Here is a 23,120-nt window from a genome sequence, read left to right as displayed (position 1 = left end):
TTGGCTAGCTGGTATAACTGGTAATGTTTCTGACATAGGTATTCTTATGCAATAGTTGGAATCAACCTTACTGAGATGGCTTATAGCTTGCTAAAGAGTGAAGCTTTGAAGTTTCATCTCTACAACTTTGTTCCTGGTATACCGACAATGGAACACTTTCATCAGTTTTATTGTGAGTATTAAAATGACTTAAAACTAGGTATTTCTAAGAGAATCTTTAAATCATTAGGAAGATATATAATTTAATATCTCTATTAAGTATATAACTTATGCTTTTATTTAGGGTCTTTGAAAAACAGGGAAATAATGGTAGATGGGTCCCCAAGAGTATTTTACCATCAGTTTCTATATTTGCTGAATAAAAAAATTCAGCAAGGCAGTTTTTTCACATATATGCAAATTTAGGATTTATGCAGTTTTTCTGTAGACATCCATTTTTGTAGTCAACTATAAAATGAATTTTCTCTCTTGAATACTGGTTAGTGAATGCTGCTGAGTCAAGGACAGGCCATTCACAGATTATTTTGTTAGTCTTGTAAGAAAATTTAAAGGAACGTTCCCCACCTCCTATCCCCACCCCACCCCCTTTTCAAGGCCAGGTTTTCTTGTATTAGGTTCGTGGTACTTAATAACTGTTCCTAATGCTGTCATTATTACCACTGTTCCATTAACTTTTATTGTGATGGTATTTGCACACTGAAGGTTTAATCAAATGAACTTATCTTGTGAAGCTATTGCTCACAGGCAAAGAATTTAAACCTAGCATAGTTTCCCATTCTACTTTTCTTGATCTTTTTGTAACACCTTTTGCATGCTGGCAGGATATAGGAAACTAGTTAGGTAATAAATTGCCGAATCATAACTTCTTCATCTCCATTGTTGAAGGTGTCATCCAAGTCTCTCCTTCACACAGCCTCCCTGGCCTTCACTTGATCTCTTACTCCCGGCGTGTCGCTTCCTAAATTTCTCTTGCCTTTATCTACTTTTTCCCATCCCCCTTGTAACTGCATGACATCAGGCTTTTGTTACTAGATTACTGTTTTAGCTTTTTCACTAGTCTTTCTCTGATGACCTTCTTCCAGTTCTTCTACACATTGAAGATAGGACTATTTAAAATGAAAATCTAGGGGCGCCTGGGTGGCTCAGTCGGTTAAGCGTCCGACTTCGGCTCAGGTCATGATCTCACGGTCCGTGAGTTTGAGCCCCGCGTCGGGCTCTGTGCTGACAGCTTGGAGCCTGGAGCCTGCTTCCGATTCTGTGTCTCCCTCTCTCTCTGACCTTCCCCTGTTCATGCTCTGTCTCTCTCTGTCTCAAAAATAAATAAACATTAAAAAAATAAAATAAAATAAAATGAAATGAAATGAAAATCTAATCGTTTTGTTCCACTGCCTACAATTCTTTAAAAGGTTCCATTAGAAGGCCTTTCATAATCCATACCTTGGTAACTTCTCCAGGTTCATCTTCTGCCAAACACCAACTCCCTACAGTCTGAAATTTAGGCACCCTGGTCTTCTTTTAGGTGAGCAAATGTGTCGTGCTCTCTCTTGACTCTGGACCTTTCACTCTGCCTGGAGCACTGTTCTGGTACCTCCTTTCTTTCTAGGTGTTGCTACTCATCTTTCAAATCTCAGTTTAGACATGACGTTCTCAAGTCTTATCAGAGACTTTGTTCCTTTGGCTACCCATTTCTTTCTCTATTATTCTTCTCTTCTCCTCTTTTGGAATATTTTTATCAGAACTAGTGACCTGCTTTGGTATCTCCCATTCATTCATTCATTCACTTGCTGTGTGTCAGATGCTGTTCTGGGCACTGGGGATATGGCAGAAATGAGGCAAAATCTCTGCATTTATGGAGCCTTCATTTTCCAAACCAAAACGAAACATTCCCTTAGTGCGGCATCTACCTCCAGTTACCACTCCCATTTATCTGCTCCCCTTCGTTGTTGAACTTTTAAAATAAATGCTGTTTTCACATCCTAACTGCTCATCTTTTTTCTAACTCCAGTTTGGTTTCTCTTCCTACTACACTGCTAAAACGGATTTTTTCAAATACATGAACAACTTTTTTGTTGCCAGATCCACTTGCCACCTTTTTTGTCTTTGTGTTATTTGATACTTTTAGCAGCACCAGGCTTAAACGACCATGCCTTTCTTCTTGCAACCTTATCTAGGCTTTTCTGATGGCACATTCTTTTGTCTTTTCTCTGGCCCCAACTGACTCATCCATAGACTTTTTATGCTGAGCCTTCATCTACTCCCTTACTAAATGTAGGAGCACCTCAGAGCCCAGCCCTAGACCCCCTTCTGTCTTCAGCCCTTCATTCTATCTCCAAGTGGTTTTATCTAGTCCCCTGTTTGACATACCATATATGTACTAGTGATGCCAAAATGTACATCTTAAGGCCAACCTCTCTCTTTAGCCTCCAGCATTTGGATGTCTAGATTTTTTTTTTTTTTTTTTTTTAATGGAAAAGGTTAAAGGATCTCATGGGGATGGGCACACAAAGTAGGAGTTGATACAATGTGTTTTCAGATGGAGGGTCAGGTTTTTCAGGTCCCTAGGACCCCTGTCGATGATCTGCCTAGGGGCACTGGTTTCCTTTACCATAGCAGAGTTATCATTGTAGTTTTATTTATACACCCTCCTGGCCCTTCCTGACTGTACTGGAGATGCCTCCGTGCCTTGGCTGCTCCCAGATAAAATCGTGAAACCGGGTCAGTATAGCCCCAGCATACCTATCCATTAGTACAGACTCTAAGTCTGTGTGTTCGTCCTATGAGCTGGGAAGAGACCCTTCCTTGCCTTGGGTCAAGCTCAGCCAGTCTCCTTTTTTAGGGGTTGGGCGTTTTGAACAGATTTTTATCCAAATCTGCATCATCTTTTCCCTGTTCTCCAGGTCTTATCTTTCATCTTGTTGCCAGGGAACTATTTATCCCCATTAGTCTTGTTTGATTTACTCCCCTAAACCTCTCATTGACTTTTAGCATAGTGTCTAGACTCCTGGGACTTCACTGATGGCCTCTGATAATTTGTTTGCTCTATGAAATATATGCTTGTTTAAAGATGCCAACTGAACATAAAACAAATATAAAAAGAAACAATCAAAAAATTCTCCCCTCCCCCAAATTAAACATTTTACCATATTCAAGTAAATGCAAAGTGTGGTAGGTAAGAACGCAGTGCAAAATGACTTCTGCCCAGTATTTTTGCCCCTATTTATGGGTAACACGAGCATCTTTGGATATTGTTGATCTCAGTGCCCTCAGCATCAGCATCTTGTTTGGCTCCTGTCTAGGAAGAGCATCAAGGTAATATCTGAGGTGCAAAAGTCATTATAGTTGCCTTTCTCAGTTGCCTTGTTTTTATCAGTTCTAGATTCATAAGAGCTGTGCATCATCCTAGAAACAATTAAGCTTATGTTTCAAATTTCTTGGAACATTTAAAGCAAACACACACACACACACACACACACACACACACACACACACACCTCTCTTAATCTTATACACTGGAGTTTCCTCCCCCAAATTGATTTTTATACCCTTTACTGTAAAGTTTTATGTCTTTTTTAAAAAAATCTTTGTTTATTTATTATTATTATTATTAATGTTTATTTATTTTTGAGAGAGAGCACATATTGAGCGGGGGAGAGAGGGGGGGACAGAGGATCCAAAGCGGGTTCTGTGCTGACCACAGAGAGCCTGACGCAGGGCTCAAACTCACGAACTGCAAGATCATGACCTGAGCCGAGGTTGGATGCTCGATCTATTGATCCACCCAGGTGCCCCTAAATGCTTATTTTTTGAGAGAGAATGAGCAGGGGATTGGCAGAGACAGGGGGAACAGAAGATCCAAAGTGGCCTCTGTGCTGACAGCAGAGACCTGATGTGGGGCTCTTACTCAAGCTCTGTGAGATCATGACCTGAGCCGACACAGTTTAACTGAGTCACCCAGGTGCCCCTGAAGTTTTTTGTCTTAATTAAGGTTTTATTCTTATATTCTTTATTTTTAGATATTCTTTTTAGATACTCTTTTAGATATTCTTTTTTAAGTATTTAAATATTCTTTATTTTTAAGAGCATATTCTAACTAGAAAATAATTTCAAACCTTATTTGTTGGGGGACTGGGCCCAGTTCATTTGCACAAATCAATTCCAAGGTCAAAGTTTTTGTGTAGAATAAAGAACTATAAAGAGATTAGCTTTCACATATATTATTTCTCTGTGATATATCTCCATCTCCCATTCCCCTCGTTATCCCTACTGCTTTTTTGTTGGTGTTACTGTTCTCTATGGACAAGGCTGGAAACAAGTGAGTGCCAATTCAGTTTCTTAGCTCCACTGTCACCCTTGTGTTGTATGTCAAAAATGCAAGCAGATATCCAGTGTCACCTGAGTGGTTTGGTGATTCAAAAAAAAATAACTCAAGTTTGTATAACAGAAAAGTTATGGCTCAATAACAACTTTATTGAGGTATAATTTATATACCATAACATTCACCCATTTCAAGTGAACAATTCAGTGAGTTTTGGTAAATTTGCTGAGTTATACAACTAACACCATAGTCCACTTTTAGAACATTTTTATCATCCCAATAAATCCCTCATGCCAGTTTACAGTTAATCCCTGTTTCTATGGTTACCTTCTTTTAACCCCTTTTGGAAAACCTTAAGTGCCCCTGTGGCTTTGGTCAGGGACAGTAAAAGCATACGGGGAATTTTGAGGTTAGAAATTTTGTATGGTGTTTCTGTTGAGTCTAGTGTTTGAAACCTCCTAGAGGCAAAACAGCAATAGATGTGCTTTGTGGATACAACTCTTTTCCATCCATTTCTGCAAGGCTTTCAGAGTCTTGCAAGGCCCTGTCAGCCCTCTGTAATTTTGTTCTCATCTCCTGCAGTTTCCTGATGTCTCATTAAATCAATTTAGCCATTATAGTCTCAGGCTGGTCTTTCTCTGAGACCAGTTTACATTATAAACCAACAACTCAGTTCTGAAGCAAGAAATTGCTAGTACCTTATACTTGAGCAGTTTGTTCGAAACCTAAATACTCATTTGCTTAGGCAGTAATGAAAAGCAATTTAGAGGACTTACAAGAATGGTAAATAGATGAGATATAATTGCCAAATATAATTAAAACAAAAATATCAAGTTTGCATAGATGTTTTAGTTTTCATACTACCCAACATATTAATCTCCAAATTTTTTATTGTATGTCCCTATCAATATATTGGGAGTAGGCATGGGGGGGAGCACAGGTTCAATTTATATATGAATGTATAATTTCTATAGATCTACTATTCTAATGTATGCACAAAGTAAATTTTGAATGAAATGAAAATTAAAAACAATACCACTTAAAAATAAGTACAAGCTTACCATTCTCAGTTTGGCTTTTGGGAATGAAAAGCCCTCTGCTCAAAGAGGCCTTATTCTTTGCTGTTCTCATATATCCTAGTTAACAAAAATCTGTTTTATCATATCAAGAGATTACTCTGAAATCTTTTTTAAATTGGCCTTCTTATGAAGTGATATTTCAATGTTGAAATGTCATGGTTCTTAACTGTTAGTATTTGCTTTATGACTAATTTCTAAAATGGAATTCACTTTTTTTCATACTAATTGATTATGATAATCTAGCCACACTTTTATGTAGTCACTGTCTTTCCCTCCCCTCCTCCATTTATCTGAAATAAGTCACTTCTATCCCTTATTAAAAATCCTCTCAGAAGAGGAAATGAGATTCTGGTGGATACAAAGTCTAATTTATAACATAATAGAGACCACTTGCGAACTATATGATTTGGGCAAGTTACTTAAGCTCTCAGGGCACCTGGCTGGTTCAGTCACTAGAGCATGCGATTCTTGATCTCAGCATCATGAGTTCTAGTCCCATGTTGGGCATAGAGATTACTAAAAAAAAAAAAAAAAAAAAAGTAAAAACTCTCTGTGCCCCCCATTTCTTCATCGGTAAAATGGGAATAACAATACCACAACAATACCACATCATAGGCTTGCTGGGAGAGTAAATACACACATGAGCAAGTGGTGAGCATGACTATAGTAGCATTTGTTAAATAAATACATATATTTGGTTGAATCCAAATATGGTTTAAGAGTGATTTTAAATTCACATTTTTTGCTTGTAAATGTATCTATTTACGTTTTTATTTTTATTATGTACTGTTAATACTTTGAGGGTTAACTTGGCTACTGTCATGAGGATATTGAAAAACAAAAACATTAAGCCTACTATTTAGAGTTTGTGTATACTTTTTTTTTTTAGTGTATATGCTGCCGAAGCAAGCACTGTGTATTCTTTTTAAAAAGAGAAGATGTTGATAGTTCATTGAAGAAAGTAGAAATAATTATTAGATTTATAAATCAATAGAAAACGGCTTTTGTGTACTTTATCCTTGTCTAATGTCTTCTTGTTATTTCAGATTTTTTGTTTACTTGAGGGGGGGTGGGGAGAGAGAGAGAAAAAGAGAGAGAGTGGGGGGTGGGGAATCCCAAGCAGGCTCTGCACTGTCAATGCAGAGCCCAACGAAGGGTTCAAACTCACGAACCGTGAGATCATGACCTGAGCTGAAATCAGGAGTTGGACGCTTAACCAACTGAGCCACCGAGGTGCCACATTTTCTCATTACTTTCATATTTGTGTTTCAGGGGTCTCTGGGAATAACTTTTTTTCCTATTCCCAAGGCATCTTTTGACAGTACTGTATCTCTTACATTTGAGGGATTTTATTGATACTTGAGACAAACAGTAAATATACTAAATATTTTATTGAAATTCCTGCTTATTTTGAACAAAAGTATTTCTTACAAGGTTTTTCAGGTTTCTAGTAGTTTAATATGATTCCTGATTATTGTATTTTAATATATAACTTAAAGGATGGTCCTGTACTTTAAAATGAGGTGGTTTGGTTGTGATTCCCCTACTGAGACTATATTTATGTTTTGTTTTTCTTTAACCGCAGGTTACCTTGTCTATGAATTTGACAAGTTTTGGTTTGAAGAAAAGCCAGAAAGCATTATGTATTTCAACATGTATAGAGAGAAGTTTCATGAAAAGATTAAAGGACTCTTACTGGATTGTAATGTATCACTTACTTTAAAAATATGAATCATCCGTAGTATCTTCTATTTCTACCACATTTTGCACACACAACAGAATTTATATGTTGTAATAGAAAGTATCTGATCAATTACACTCCTTATATATAATTTCCTACAAAAAGATTTCAGAAATTCTATTTAAGAAAGCTAGTGGACAATCAGTGTATGTTTACAGTTGTTTATACACTGTTTTCCAAAGGTACCTTATCCTTCCAAAGATCCCTTCTGTAGAGTCCTGTGAACTACAGTTTGGAACTTGGGACTTAGCCCATGTAGTGTAAAAGTACAAATCAGGTATTTGTATTTAATTGGTTGATTAAAATGTGTAAGAATCAGTTTTCATTTTTATGTGTTGTACTATCAAGTCAGTATCGTAACCTTTCAAAGCTCTTTTAAGATTTTTTTTGTGTTTTAGTTTGGAGATGATTGTTCTTTTTCTTTGTCATGTTTTCTTCCTAGGTTAATTAACAGGAAGAGTAGTTCTTCATGGTTTTCTTTGTTTGCATCTCAATCACATGCCCTAATGTTGCTTCGTTAGTAGCAAAAAGCATTGATATGTCAGACAGGATAAAGAATCATGGCCTCTTTTTTTTTTTGGTTTCCCTGATTATTTAGCATAATGGATAATGAGAGAATGACAGTATTGGTGACTAGCTTTTTTGTTTCTAAATACCACACTTTAAAATATCACAGTGGTATTTTAAAGCTTAAAAGCATTTTCTTATCTTCAGTTATTTGCTTTTCAGTCAGTTGTAGAAAAGAATAATAATGCTTGGTGTGAAGGCCTTTTATGAGGCTTCTCTGCCTGTGAGTGTTTATGAAAAGAGATGTATTGGCTAAGAAAATCTAGACTGTATTCAAAGGACAGTGGCTATTTCAATAAAACTATCTTTGAACTTATACAAAAGGAAAACTTAAAGCTTTTCAAAAATACTGGTGAAACATCATTGGTTTATTTTATTTACGATTAACTGTTGCTTCTTTTTGCTTTGCCTCCATGGTGTTTCTGGATAATGGTATATGGACTTTATGGGTATTCTTTGAGTTAGTGGTCTGTGGGATTCAAAGGTAGCCTGAAGATGATGACTGTGCATTTCGTATAGCTTTATTCTCCTAAAATCTCAGGAGGGCATCAAGTGCTGTCAAGGATTATATAGTGATGAGCTTCTCATGGGAATGATTTCTTCCTTGTGTGTTTTAGACATTTGTACTCCTAGCAAAACTAAAAGAGTTTAAAGATAGGTTTGTCTGATCACTAAGTTCTTAAATCCTACAGAAACTGGCCTATTAAAGACATATTTTAAATATGATGAGAGTTAGCCCGTCTTTAAATGTGTATATCAGGTGCTTAAGGACTGACTTGTGTGGTAGCAAGACCCGAGACTTTCAGTGTTCGTTCATGTCTCTTGACAGACCTCTTTCTGCAAACTTGTCAGAGAGGTAAAAAACATCTGAGTGGAAAGTAACAGATGCAGTGTCGTATAGCACACACATTGAAAGCGCAGCATCAAAACTATTACTTTCTCAACAGGATAAAACACGTAAAACTTGGGTTCACTTTATTATTGATTGTGGTGGTTTAGTGTCTCCATATCACAGGCATTTAAAATTGGTTTCTTGTAGGAGACTTCTAAACCCTGGGATTGTCTCAATTTTTTCTTTATGCTTTCAGTGCATTAGTTTCTAGCTCTGCAGTTCTAGGAGATGTAGCAAAATCCTGGTAAGGATCAGGTGCTAACCATTAAAGCTCATTTTATAGTGTTTACTATTACATGGAAAGCAATTCTGTTAGTCTTTTAATGTTTATGCTGAAAATTCTTACCTTTATATTTTAATCTTTCAACAGCTGAGGTCTGGAACTGATTTAAACCTTTGTCAGTATGCTTAATAAAGAATGACACAAGTATGTATGGAAGGGAAAACTTTTTAAAGTAATCAAGTTTTTCGCCTTCTGTGGAGGAAAAACACTTTGTAATAATGTTTTGAGAATGTCATTTTAAAGTTTGGTCAGTAATATGTTCTTTAAATCCATCACTGTTTGTACAATATAGATACTGTCCTGCTTTTGCTTCAGATACTCAATAACCATTTCAGAAGCTCTGTAGTGAATTGGTCTAAAAGATACCAATAAATTCTAAAGTTTGATAGTCTGGAAGCCACGCTAAGCGTCCCCACTTGTAAATTAGAATGTAACATAGTGACATACATGAAAAAATATAATTGTGTCTCCTGTCCTATTTTTCCTTGCTTTCAGCATATGTGTGTTAGAATTTTATGTAGTCTTAAAATCCATGTTTAGAATCTTCCCTGTTTCTGTAATAATGAATAAAATACCAAAGTAGTGATAGAATTGAAGTAGCAGGAAAATTATGTTTGTTTTAGCATCAGAAAAGTGAATCGATGTTAAAATCAATTTTTGTATATGCCAGATCAAAGAGAGCGTGCCAGTGACAAGAATGGTGTAAAAATAGAATTATACTGGTCGTAGTTCAAGTATGTTCTGAAAGACAATCTTTAGGGAAATGGGAGAATCAGGGGATATCAGTATGTCAGTGAACCTAGATCAGCCTCTCTTTGTATATAAATATGGTGATATAGTTAGATATAAAAATCAGTGTCTTACTGGCACCAGTTTAGAAAACAGGATCTTTGGGGCGCCTGGGTGGCGCAGTCGGTTAAGCGTCCGACTTCAGCCAGGTCACGATCTCGCGGTCTGTGAGTTTGAGCCCCGCATCGGGCTCTGGGCTGATGGCTCAGAGCCTGGAGCCTGTTTCCGATTCTGTGTCTCCCTCTCTCTCTGCCCCTCCCCCGTTCATGCTCTGTCTCTCTCTGTCCCAAAAATAAATAAACATTGAAAAAAAAAAAAAAAAAACAGGATCTTTTTCTTAAAAAATGCCCATCCTGATTTTTTTTCTACTTTAACAGCTCCTTGGATTTGTATGTATTTTTCTATGTGAAAAATATATGTACTCTTCATTTTTATTCCAGTATTAATAATTGTTTAAATACTGTTTCTCCCCTTTGCATTCAGTGAAATAGAACTTGGTCAAAGATTTGCTCAAAGGAGCAGCATTACATGAGTGGAAAGTGGAATTCTCGTTTCCAGAGCAGAAAAGATTACACACTATCATGGCACGGAAGAGAAGTTTGGCTTGGAGGGCAATAATGTTTAGAATTAATGATCAGGGGCCAGCAGCTATTTTCTCAGGATAAATGGTCCGCCTGACTTCTCTCTGAACAAGTCTGGGGAGGCTTCCTTTCCATTTTCACATTTATGAACCTCTCCGCACAAGCAGATTTTTAACAAAGACGAAGGGACTTATTAAACATCTGAGAGAAATCATGAGTGAGCTGGTTCTTTTTTTCTGGCTTCACCTTTTGACAAGAAAAAGTTTAAATGTAGTTCAGGTAAGACCTAACTATTATAGGGCAATCCTTTTTTTTTCTTTCTTTCTTTTTTTAATTATAGGGCAATTCTGTGGTTCTGTTAATGTATTAAAAAAATAAGCAGTGGCTTTCCCTGGGGGAAAAAGTGCTGGTTGTCAACTTAAAGAAATCGATTTTTGTCTACTTTGGATAAAACAATTAACTTCATATGTAAAAGCAATAGTTTAAATGTGATGTCATTTTGTTCAGAATGTTGTGAACAAATAAAAAAGTGTGTCAAAATTGTTACAAGCCGCTCTGCTAATCCTTCTGTCTCTTCCTATCCTCCCCATCCCTTACTTAAGCCATTTATGTTCATGAAACAGTGACTTCCTTATTTAACCCTTTAATCATGTTCCTATAGGGTAAATCAGAATACACAGAAAATTTTTATTTTTGTGACTAACTCATCCACTAATTACCTATTTAAGATGTTATTGGGTAACAACAATTGGTTATGAGACCAGAAAAGAGCTGGAAAAAAAAGAAACTCCCACCCCCCATTCTTACAAAGGATAGGAATAATTCATACTGCACTGCAGTGTGCTTTTAACTTTACAGTGTATCTTAGATACATTTTTATATTAATACATATCTTCCTTATTCTATTTATTTACAGCTGCAGAGCATTCCTCTGTGTGTGTATCATTTTGAACTAAAAAATACTGCATATGGAACTGGTTGGATTCAGCAAATGAACTTTATTAAAGCTAATACTAATTATAGCTTTAAAATGTATGTATTAGAAAAAAGTGGCTGAAAATTAAAGACAAAGCAGTCATCTCAAGGAGTTTGGCAAAGATCAAAATAAATGTAAAGAAAATAAAGAAGGAGATATTAAAGGTCAGAGCATAGATGCATGGAATAGAAATGCATACAATAGAATCAACAAAAGTAAAAATTTGTTGCCTGGAAAGACTAATAATACTGATTAACCTTGGTGAGATAAATAAAGAATAAGGGGGGGGCGCCCGGCTGGCTCAGGTCAGTTGAGCATCCAACTCATAAATTCAGCTCAGGTTGTGATCCCAGGGTTGTGGGATGGAGCCCGATGTCGGGCTCTGTGCTGAGTATGTAGCCTGCTTGGGATTCTCTCTCTTTCTCTCCCTGCCACCTGTTCATACTTCCTCTCTCTCTGAAGTAAAAATTTTTAAAAATTTTAAAGAATAAGGAAGAAAATAATGATACCAAGAATTGAGTGTGAAACATCACTACAGATCCTGCAAATACTGGAAAGAAAATGTATTGAGGATAACCTCAAAAATTTGAAAATTGAGATGGGATATAAACATTTCTAGAAAAATATAACTTACCAAAACAAAACTGTACAAAAAGAAATAGGGAATCAAAAAGTCCTAGCACTATTAAATGGATTCAGTAATTAAAAACCTTTCCATTAAAAAACCTACAGTTCCGTGTAGCTTGCACTGGTGAGTTAACACATTTAACAATAAAATGGTAACAATTTTCATGATCTTTTCTAAATAATGAAGGGTGGACACCCTATAATTCATGAGACTATCATAATCTTGATGACTCAACCCAACCAGGACAGAACAAAAAAGAATAATTATATGCTAATGTCACTTTGGATGCAGTAATCCTAAATAAAATAGAAGCACACTGAAATCCAGAAATATATTGAATTTCATGTATTACATAATAAATAATGAACTGCATATAGATATGCTGTTTTAATGTGTGATCAATTATAGCTCAGTTGGGTTAATTCCCAGAATAAAATTAATGAAATTTACCACGTTAATATTTGAAAATCATATGATGATCTTAAAAGTCACAGGAAAAGCATTTGATAAAAACTCGACATCCATTCATGTTAAAAACATAGCAAATGAGAAATAGGGGTTACCTTAATTTTACAAAATGTGTCTATAAAATAAACCCTAGCAAATATATTTAACGGTAAAATGTCTGGATCAGAAATAAGAAAGGGTGTCACCACTTGTATCAGTCAGCTTTTGCCACAGGAACAATGCATAACAACCAATCATACAAAAATCTTAGGGGCATACAAAAAAGCATTTCCTCCTCACACATGGGTAGGCCAACCAGGCAGCTTTGCTAATCCCAGCTGGATTCATCTGGCCTTAAATATAGGTCGTGGGTTTGCTTCTTGTCAGCTCCATGTGATTTGTGCGTCTGGGACCAGTGGGCTACCTGAGGTATGCTCTTTATACGGTGCAGAAGCACAGAAACAACAAGCCCAGTGGCTCAAAGGTATTTCAGGCCTTTGCTAACATCATGTCCACCAACGTTCGCTTGGTCATCTAGCAGGGCACATGGACAAGTCCAACATCAATGAAACAGCGAAATATACTCTATTAGGAAGGGGGAAGGAGTGAACATTTGACGAGTAATCCAAATCGTCACAGCACATCTGTTCAAAGTTGTGCTAGAAATCCCACCTGGTGCTGTAAGACAAGTGGATGGAAAGAAAGAAAAGTGACTATTCATAAGTGATATATGTACATAGAAAATCCAAGAGAATTGATCAGATATCAATGGTAGAGGCGGAATCAAGGGTGATCATTTATCAAGGGTGAGGGATTCTGGCTAAACCTATTCAGCCTGATTTTTTGCTAAAACTGAGCTCTTGAAGACATGCCTAACAATGGCACTTCTTGGGAAAACACGGCTCAGAGGAGCCTGATTACAGTTTGGTCAAAGGGGAGCATCTTGTTACTACTGCCTATTGCCTGAGCAAGATTTCAGCAGAGAAACGAAGTTTTATGTTTTCTTCCTAATCCTTGACAGAAATATGCAGCTGTAAGGTGGTGATCTTTCACCATTTGGATTCCCCCAGAATCAGACCTAGAGATAAAGAAGTGTCATTCATTTGGGAGGTGATCCCAGGAAGTGCTGGTAAGGGAGTGGGGAACCGAGGGAGGGAACTGAAGTCCTCCCATTAAGGGTATTTTGTATTAAGTAAAATAACACCGTGTGTAACTGGATTCTGAGCCCTTGGATGAGGATGAGGGGTGACTCCATCTGAGGATAAGGGGACTGAAGTATTTATACACCAACTCCCATCAGTTATTGGGCAAGGGCCTCCCAGGGGTGTGTTATTTTCCCTGCACTTCTAGCATGCCGTGCACAGGTGTGCAAAGATGGCTCTGATGGCCAGAAGACCCTGTAGAGGTGCTGACATGACAATAGGAAGTCAGGCCTGTGTGTGCTAAAGTGGTGAGAGCAGGGTGACGGGTGAGGGATATTGAAGACATTTGCTACAAGACACTTTTGCAGGTAACAACAGGGGAAATAAGCACCAGGGAAAAACCTCATAAAGTCAAGGGGAAAAAGACAACAGTAGATAGAACATGGAGCCGATAAAAACAAATAGAATGCTGCCTGACAGCCTGTGGGCTTCCTGGACCTTGTGTCATTCCTTGTTTGGGGTTGAAAACAAGCTTGGACCATGCCTTATACTTTGTAAATCTCTTGTTTATTCTTTCCCTGTCTCTTCGGCACTCAGTTTGTAGGCATGAAAGAAAGGTTACTGCAGGTGTTAATAATGAATTTAGCTTTGCTGGAAAGATGCCATGAAGATTCATTTTTATCCCAGTAGAAATCTAAGACTGTTCCTGTATCTAACCAAAGGTACCTTCTGGCTCAAAAATGCTGTAACTCTGGGATAGATACCACGATTCTAAAATTTTTTTTAATGTTTATTTTTGAGAGAGAGAGAGAGAGAGAGAGAAGGGGAGGGTGGAGCAGAAAGAAAGGGAGACACAGAATCTGAAGCAGGCTCCAGGCTCTGAGCTGTCAGCACAGAGCCTGACATGGGGCTTGAACTCACAAACCATGAGGTCATGACTTGAGCCAAAGTCAGACGCTCAACTGACTGAGCCACCCAGGTGCCCCGACACCACGATTCTAATAACAATAGGCCCAAATGATTATAGTGACTTAGATTAGAAGTTGTTAAAAGTGCCGTAAAATATAGACTCTAAAAATTAAAAAAAACCCTAATAATTACATTTAAAGTAAGTTTCTGCCTATTGGTTCTAAAGACCTTCACTTGTTATTGGACCACTTTGTAGTCTAGGTGAACTGCAAGTCTTAGATTCAGATATAGGTCCAAAACGGCAAACCTTTAAAGGTATTAACGGTCCTTTATTGAATATATTAACTTACAACTGGGTTAATAAGTTAAAAGGAAACATTAAATATTTATAAACCTAAAATGCACCGCTCCATTTGCCTCTTCTGGCGACCTGAATTATAATTAAAACATATTAAAGTTCTTCATATCCAATCGTAAGACCCCAGCCCTCCCCAAACAGGCAGATTCAGTCATTTATCCGGACACTGCATTTGCCAGGTTGCATACTGAGTGTTTTGTTTTCTCCCTCTTAAAACACTGAGAATAAAAGTCACAAGAAATAAATACAATTTTTTCTTTAAAAAGTCCAAAACTCAATTAGTATTCCTCTATCTTTTTAGGGTGAAATAAAATGAGTATATTCTGTTTGTTTTGGATTTTAATTATCTGGTCAGTCAGCACAGATTCCCACCATTGTGTTACATCCTTTTCCTGAAGATGATTATGTGGCACAGTCCATGGTCTGCCTTGACTTCATCAGTTCCCTCTTCAGCTGTTCAAAGCACACAAACATAATGACGTTCCAGGATCCGAGTCGCAAGAAGGAAGGTACAAATCTAGGAAAGTGCACATCACCATTCTCTGAGTTTGTTAGAATTCTTAAAGTTATTGCGGCACAGACAGCTTATGCTTCTCACTGTGCCACTCTTCTCAAATAAAGGCACTTAAAGGTAGCTATTTTTCACCCTTCCCTACTGTGCACCTAAAATAATATTGTCTAAAACTTCTTCAAAACAACAAAACCGAGGTGCTCACATCTAGACACATACATACACAGCCTTCACTCCCTCCAAAGCATGTCTCGTTCCTGAAGGGGCATTTTCCAATAACTCCCCTTTTTTGAGGGGTGGGGAAAGTTCTGCTTTGTTTTGCTCTGCTTTCTGGATGGGAGATAGAAACTGTTGAAAGAGGAAAAGGAGAAAGCAAAGAAAAAGTGATAAGTGGACCGACCATTTTCCAGAGTGAAGAAATTCGTGCTGTCCAGATCTTGGCAATTCTTGTCCTTAAACTGTCAAGAGACTAAGTGCATTTTTTGGTTTTGCTTTTTGTGGGTTTTGTGTGTGTGTGTGTGTGTGTGTGTGTGTGTGTGTGTGTGTGTGTTATGTTTAAGAATTATGTCAAACTGTGCAGACCAAATGATTGACTTTGAATGCCTGTTTGCAGCAATGAGATATTCCAGAAAAAGATGTCATCAGTTAAATCTGCCTTGGGTAGATTTTTTAAAGAGATCTGGCCTATAAAAATCAGACCCCCAAGGTTTTTGTGTGTGGTTTTGTTTTTTGTTTTGTTTTGTTTTGTTTAGGTCTCAATACATTTCTTCTGACTCCTGGATGGATGTGTGTGTGTGTGTGTGTGTGTGTGTGTGTGTGTGTGCATATTTTAATTACATATTTTAAATGTTCATAAGTCTACCATTTTACCATTTTAAGTGTGTAGTTCAGTAGCATTAAGTACATTGTGAGCAACCACTGCCCATCTCCAGAACCTTTTGGTCATCCCTAACTGAAACTGTACATATTAAACAAGAATTCCCTATGCTTCTACCTCCCCCAGCCTCTGCTAACCACATTCACTTCTGTCTCTATGAATCTGACTACTCTAGATGCCTCATATATGTGAAATTACACAACATTTGTCCTTCTGGGGCTGGCTCAATTTATTTAGCATAATGTTTTCAGGCTTCATCCTTGTTGTCACATGTATCCCCAAAAGGTTTTAAATTAAAAAATATATATATTGTTAAATGGTTAACGGTTGATAACTGATATATCCATTCTAAATTAATTTTGTAATGTATTTCATTTGTATTAACATATAAGTGCTGATTATGGTGAATTGGAACCTTGTGGATAATGTGATTGGTGCATCTATGCCTTTGATAAGGTTTGAGGCATTGCCTTCCAATTTTAAAGGGTTATAGAATGTTGTTATATTATCACTAGTTTAGTCCTTATGAAGTATATCCATAAATTAGTTCATACTGTATTTTCTTAGGAAGGTAGTTTCCAATATAATATTGCTTAATGGGAAATGGGATCTACACGATACTAGTTTCTAGGTGAGTGTAATAATTATCTAAGCCACACCATTTTCTGCATCACTTTTCCAGGTCAGTGGCAATGATTTTTCTCTACTTTTACTTTAATACAATCTAAAAATCTGAGTCCATCAAGTCACAATAGTGAAAATTCCAGCTATTGCACTACCGGATATTTACCCAAATATAAGAAAGCTAATCCAAAGGGATACATGCATCCTTGTGTTTATAGCGGCATTATTTACAATTGCCAAGATATGGAAGCAGCCAAAGTGTTCATGGATAGATGAATGGATAAATATGTGGTACACACACACACACACACACACACACACAAACACACACACACACACAATGTAATATTACTCAGCCATGAAAAGAATGAAATCTTGCCATTTGCAATGACATGGATGGAGCTAGAGAGTATAATGCTAAGGGAAACAAGTCAGTCAGAGAAAGATAAATACCATATGGTTTCACTCACAAGTGGAATTTAAGAAACAAAAAAGCAAAGGGAAAAAAATAAGACAAAGACAAACCAAGAAACAGACCCTTAACTATAGAGAACAAACTGATGGTTACCAGAAGGGAGGCAGGTGGAGGATGGGTTAAAAATGTGATGGGGAGAAGGAGGGCACTTGTGATGAGCGCTGGGTGATGTATGGAAGTGTTGAATCACTATATTTACACCTGAGACTAATAGAACACTGTACATTAACTGGAATTAAAATAAAAACTTGAAATTAAAAAATATTTTTAAAAAATTTAAATGGTAAAAATCACATCCTATTTTCTCTTATTCCTCTATTACACTTTCTCTCCACTTTATAGTTCTCTAGCCCCGATCAGGCAAAATCCCATCTACGTTTCCAATAGACTGGGACCAAGTGAGAGGTCACTGATTTTAAGTGAGCTTCTGATCGAGGCTGAGAAAATTTTAATATCACAGTTTTTAATGTTCTGGCCCAGTGTTGGAGGATTGGAGATACTTATGGCAAGGAAAAATAGATACTAAGTATACTGCATAGACAAAGGCTGGTTAGCTATATGTCAACTATTTGGACGAGACAGCACCCCAAAACACATAGATACTGTGAACACAGCATTACAGATAGAGAAGACCATATCCTACCCTTTGAAAAAAGCCAGTGGTCCTTCTTTAGTGAGCATTGTAATTGCACAGTTGGGCACACTTGTGTACTGTCCTGGTGGAGAATTAACAAATCTGGTTTTTACCACATCCACTGGAGAGGACAGAACAGTTGTGCAAAATCCGGCGATGAGAGCTGACACAAAGTGGCAGGGTAGGTCATCTAAAATGGACCAATGAGACAAGTCAGCATCAGACTTTTGGAAGAAGCTTCTAGTTTTCAGTTCTCTATCAGATCCTTATAGAACCTGTTAGAATATTTTAGGAACCTATCCAATGGTACTACATTTTAGATAAAACCACTGATGAGCTCCTTATTTAACCAGCTCATTTGGATATAGTGTGGGATGGACTCACCTTCTGAATTATGCTATATAAAGAATAAGATGCCAACAAAGTCCCATATATTAGTATTAAATGAGAATAATGCTGATTAAGAATATAGTTGCATTTTCTTTTTGTTGTAGCAAAACATCTAATATTTAGAGTTTGGGTTTTTTTAATTTTTTTTATTTTATTTTATATTTGAGAGAGAGAGAGAGAGACAGACCATGAGCAGGGGAGGTACAGAGAGAGAGGGAGACACAGAATCTGAAGCAGGCTCCAGGGTCCAAGCTATCAGCACAGATTCGGACACGGGGCTCAAACTCATGAGCAGTGAGATCATGACCTGAGCCGAAGTCGGACGTTCAACTGACTGAGCCACCCAGGTGCTCCCCCCCCCCAACTTTTTTCCTTAAAAACTCTATCTAATGGGGGCACCTGGGTGGCTCAGTCGGTGAAGCATCTGACTTCAGCTCAGGTCATGATCTCAAGGTTCCTGAGTTCAAGCCCTGCATTGGGCCCTCTGCTGACAGCTCGGAGCCTGGAGCCTGCTTCAGATTCTATGTCTCCCTCTCTCTCTGCCCCTCCCTGCTCTTACTTTGTCTCTCTTTCTCTCTCTCTCTCTCAAAAATAAATAATCATTTAAAAAAAGTTATATCTAATGTTCAAAATTACTTAATTTTTTAAAAGAGAGAACTGTTACAATTAGGGGGTTTAGTACAATGTGGCTGGAGAAGCTCCAGGATGAAACTGTAAATGCGCAGACCTGGTTGTTATCTACAATAGGAAAGTTACCTGCTAGTAGTTTGTTTTTCACGAGGGCCTCCTTCATTAGATCATATGTAACTATCTCTGTACAATTGATGATGACATTTCTCGTCAGATTGGGAGTAGTCCCTGAAAAGAAGAAAATGTTTAATAGCTCCAGTATACGATAAAGTGGTAATTGAATACATGTGTTTTAATAATTATAAAATTCACCTTAAAGTCAGTTACCTTTCCAAAGGCCTGTCAGGCCTTCCGTTGTTGCTATAATTCTGTAAGCGTTGTAAGTCCCGGTGTATCGGGGTTTGAGACCATGCAGATGGCTCTGTGCTTGAAGTCTGACCTTCACGACCTCTGTGGGTTGCCCTATGAATACTGCTACTCCTCCAGTCGTTAGACCAGCTGAGATCTTGCTTCCTAAACCAGCTGTTGCTATTCAGAGAGAAAAAATATTTATCAAGCAAAAATTAAAAAAAAACAAAAAACAACAAAAAACCAAGACCCAGAATGCAACTCTGTCTTTTTAATTTTAGTAGTTAGTATTATTCTATCTTTATATCTTTTCTATTTCCCCAATGCTTGTGATGATCATGCACTAAGTATGTGCTAAATCACTATAGGCTAGAAACCTCAAAGTTGACTAGAATTAAAAAAAAAAAATAAAGACTTTGAAGCACCAAGAAACACAATACTTAGTTCTTTCCCATATTTGGCTCTCTTTTTCTGTATATCCCAACTGGGAGGAGACACCAGTCACCAGGGAGGCTTAACCTTCCTCTCATCAATGGTGATGTTAATTATTGGACTTCGAGGTCTTAGGAAAATCCCAAGTGGGCAAACGGCCCCCGTATGGGATGTCAAGTGGTATCAGGCTATGAAGGGTTACAAAGGGAACAACAACAACAAAAAGAAGTGAAAAAAAGTGATTTTTGATATAAAATTTTGAAATCTTTTAGCCTAAGTTACTCAAGACAGATATTATTTAATCAACTATAAATAGTCTTGGAGCCCTCCTCTCCCACCCCCACCCCCACCCCCATGCTCATTCCCATAATTAAAGTATGGATCAAAAACATTTACTCATCAAGGGCTTTCTCAGTCATTCTGTTTCCTAATCTGTAAAATAGAGACAATAACATCTACCTCATAGAGTCACTGTGTCAGTTAAAATAATATCAATTCAGCACTTAACATACTAACCTGCATACAGGAAGTACAGCAATTCTTTTCCTAACTGTATGATTGTACTCTTTTCTCATCATGCTTGTCTAGGAGCTGAGCATACAATAGATAACCATCTTTTAAATTGGCAAGCTTAAGTCCACTCTAGTCCTTCCTCACCGCTGCACCTGACTCGGTTCTCTGGTCTTCTCTAACACTGGAGACCTGACAAGGAAACTCTTAAAGGAAACGAGTTTTTTCCTGTCCTCTCAACTCTCCTCATGAGGTCTGATTTTCTTCCCTTCAGACCAAAGGGTTTCAAGTTTGTTGCATGCCAAAATTTCCAAGAAACTTGTGAGAACATAGATTCCCTGGTCCCAACCTGAGCAATTCAGATTCGGAGGACAAGGCAGTCCTCAGCACTTGGGAGTTTTAACAAGCTCCACTGGTGTTCCTGAGAGACTTCACTGTTTGGAGAACTTTGACTTAAATGTTATTTTGCAGCCCATCCATCTTCTCCAGATGGATATCCAAATGAGGCCCCAAATATCTAGGATCCACCGGGTGATTTTTACAAGTGTAAATCTGCATCTGAAAACTGGATTTTGCACACTTTTCTTTCCATGAACGGTGAGTACCAAGCTAATATTAGATGCTTCCTTGACAATTTGTTATGAGGACCACTACCCTGCATGTAACATTGCTTGACCAGAGCTGGGCTCAGGGCATGTCTTTCTATCTGTCCTTCCCAGGAATGTTCCCTGCTTACTTTCTTTCCCTGCGCTGAAGAACTCCTGGACGGTGTCATAGAGGCCGATCCTAAGAGAGGCAAAGCTTATTTGTCTCTGGAGGCCAGCAGGCAGCCCACTATAGAGTTTCATCGGCCCTTCTGTTTTTGCCAGAGTGGTGATTGTTCCCAGGACACCTCTGTACTTAATGGTGCTGGAGGTCTGGCATTCGCCTTGGATCTGGAAATGAGAAAGGACAGGTCAGAGCGAAGTTAAAATTGAGTAAGGGGATCCTAACTGGTGAGGAAAGAACGAAGACTGGCCATAGGTGGTCCTCGGTGGAGGAGAAACTTTAAGCCAAGATTTTTCCGGCTGTGTTCCTACTTTCAGTTCCTTTTCCCTTTTCAGCAACGTCTCCCTATATATCTCTGTATCTCTCTAGCTATGTATATATGCAGAGAGATCAGCTATAATGCACATTTTGAACATTCCCACCCTCCCTGTATAAATTCTCCAGGACCCCTAAGGGGCAGATGCGAATGTGACCCCTCCAAATTAAGGAAGGCAAAGAGCCTGGCTTGTAAACTGGGAGAGGCTGGTATTGTTAGCCGTTAGAACACTTAATACACCCTAACTTTGGGGGCTTTGGCAGCAGACATGGTCAACCTGTCTTCCGTGGCTTCTTGTGGTTCTTCCGTTACTCTCAAAGCATTCCAGTTTCCCACCCTGATGCATCCAGTGCTGCGACAATGCCGCACCATTTGTTAAGGGGCCGACGGCCCCGCCTTGAGAAGGGGTGGTTAAACCAAAGCGCTTGTCAAAGGTACGCACAGAATAGATGTCCTCCCTCTCCTTGAGACACGTCCCCATCTCGCTCGCTACCTGTAGCCGGACTTTGGCCGTGTCCAGCGGGAAGGTGATCACATCCGCCACACAGGCCGCCACGCCAGCAGAGACGATCTTGACCGCCATGGTCGGGGGCACGTCCGAGGCTGTCAGGCCCACCATCTTCGCTCAAATTGCGGAGCGACGAGCGGGCGCAAGGACGAAGGACTCGGGCCCCCGCAAGGTGGAATTTCTCCCTGCCTCTCCTCCCCTGTCCCGCTGGGACAGCAAACCGGCTTCCTGACTTCAGAGAGGCGGGGGACGCTCGCAGCTTGGGCGGCGCGCGGGCAGTGGCTGCAGGTGGAACCGGGCGCACCTCTCGTCTTCCCGCCCTCGCGCCGGGGAGGACCAAGGCTCGCTGGCTGGAAGCTCCCGTGCGCCCTGCCAGCGCCGGGTGACTTATATAGGCAGCCGCTCGGGGGCTGCGGCTCGCCAGGTCTCCGCAGACCGGGGGTGGACCTGGCTGGGGCGTGCCCTGGGGCGCCAAGTCCCTCCCACCCGCATCCTCGCCGCGCGCCTGGAGAGCCGGCTTCCACCCCGAAAGCAGTCGCCGCGCACCTAGCCTTCTGCGCCCTGCGCCCTGCGTCCGGCACTTCCGAGGGAGGGCGCACCGCAGCAGGGACCAGCCCCGGTCCCAGCTGGGGCCGGGAGCAGGTGCGGGCTTCCTAAACAAGCGCGATCTCGGGGACTCTGGTAAAAGGTCCTGCCGAGCTGGGAATTCACCCAAGCAAGAGTGGAGCGCCCCTTGTATCCTTCGGGCACCCTGGGAACCTTGCGGGCATCCTCTCGGCTTCCTTTCCTCTCTTTTTAACTTTTCATCCTCCTTTCTTCTTTCCAACCACCAAATCCAGACCCGGGAAAATCCCAGGCAGGAACCAAGAACACCTTGAATTTTAAAAAGAAATAAAGTGTTTCGTTTGAACGCTTTTTGCAGAGGATGTCAAATGAGATCACTGACATACTAGAAAGCAAATAGTAAATTGCTAATGCACTCTATGAAGCGAGATATAACTTGTTCCTTTTACTTTCCTTTCTTAGGGCAGGGCGGTGGAAATGACACCGGCAGATCCCTTGGCTCCAAGGGGCAGTTCTTCTGATCTGGCTTGGTCATCTGGACTCCCACTTTTGCTTCCTTCTAGTAAAATATGGTTCCAGAGACATCCCACGTGGGAAATCTGTTGCTAGCTTACCTACAGTGATAAATTAAATGTTGCAATGTGTCTTTGTTCCTACTCCTACCCTGTGCAAAGCTGTATTGTGAGCATTCATTTATTCTTTCGGTTCAAGAGTAGGGAAAATAAGATACAGAGCCCCTAGAGAATGATTTCCAAATACTCTGTACGAACAGGTTGTGTGCCCTGTGCTAAAAGCCTTTCTAGAGGACTTCCAAGAGAGGACATGG

General features: G+C 39.2%; 2 protein-coding genes across 4 annotated transcripts in view; one reads left to right on the top strand and one right to left on the bottom strand.

Moving 5' to 3' along the window:
- Positions 1–9,352, top strand: part of ELMOD2 (ELMO domain containing 2) — a 30,252-nt gene extending 20,900 nt beyond the window's left edge. For both annotated transcript variants that reach the window (XM_025921957.2, XM_086704190.1), the window contains exons 8-9: positions 39–172; positions 6,980–9,352. In XM_025921957.2, the coding sequence (XP_025777742.1) occupies positions 39–172; positions 6,980–7,125 (280 nt within the window). In that variant the 3' untranslated portion in view covers positions 7,126–9,352. The remainder of the gene's footprint in view (positions 1–38; positions 173–6,979) is intronic.
- A 5,158-nt stretch (positions 9,353–14,510) lies between these two features.
- Positions 14,511–22,462, bottom strand: UCP1 (uncoupling protein 1). 2 transcript variants are annotated; one of them, XM_086704181.1, is made up of 6 exons: positions 21,716–22,462; positions 20,815–21,073; positions 19,176–19,370; positions 18,975–19,076; positions 17,838–18,018; positions 14,511–15,224 (listed from the first exon to the last, which is right to left on the bottom strand). In XM_086704181.1, the coding sequence occupies exons 1-6, from the start codon at positions 21,839–21,841 to the stop codon at positions 15,110–15,112; spliced, it is 978 nt and encodes a 325-aa protein (XP_086560307.1). In that variant the 5' UTR covers positions 21,842–22,462; the 3' UTR covers positions 14,511–15,109. The 2 variants fall into 2 exon arrangements, with proteins under 2 accessions (XP_086560307.1, XP_025777208.2); XM_025921423.2 differs by lacking the exon at positions 14,511–15,224 and having other exon boundaries at positions 17,834–18,018; positions 19,176–19,376; positions 20,875–21,073.
- Between the last annotated feature and the right edge of the window lie 658 nt (positions 22,463–23,120).

Source organism: Puma concolor, chromosome B1 (genome assembly GCF_028749965.1).
Source record: "Puma concolor isolate L17-30 chromosome B1, mPumCon1.1.hap2, whole genome shotgun sequence".
NCBI classification, from domain to species: Eukaryota; Metazoa; Chordata; class Mammalia; order Carnivora; family Felidae; genus Puma; species Puma concolor.
Note: the sequence above shows the minus strand (reverse complement) of the source record. Positions and strands in the feature narration are given on the sequence as shown.

Bases quoted from the DNA above. Each gene is read 5' to 3' on its own strand.
- UCP1 (XM_086704181.1), bottom strand. From the start codon at position 21,841: ATGGTGGGCCTGACAGCCTCGGACGTGCCCCCGACCATGGCGGTCAAG. The intron at 21,074-21,715 runs GTAGCGAGCGAG...TCTCATTTCCAG, and splicing joins CGGCCAAAGTCCGGCTACAG to ATCCAAGGCGAATGCCAGAC. The intron at 19,077-19,175 runs GTAACTGACTTT...TCTTCTTTTCAG, and splicing joins CCTGACAGGCCTTTGGAAAG to GGACTACTCCCAATCTGACG.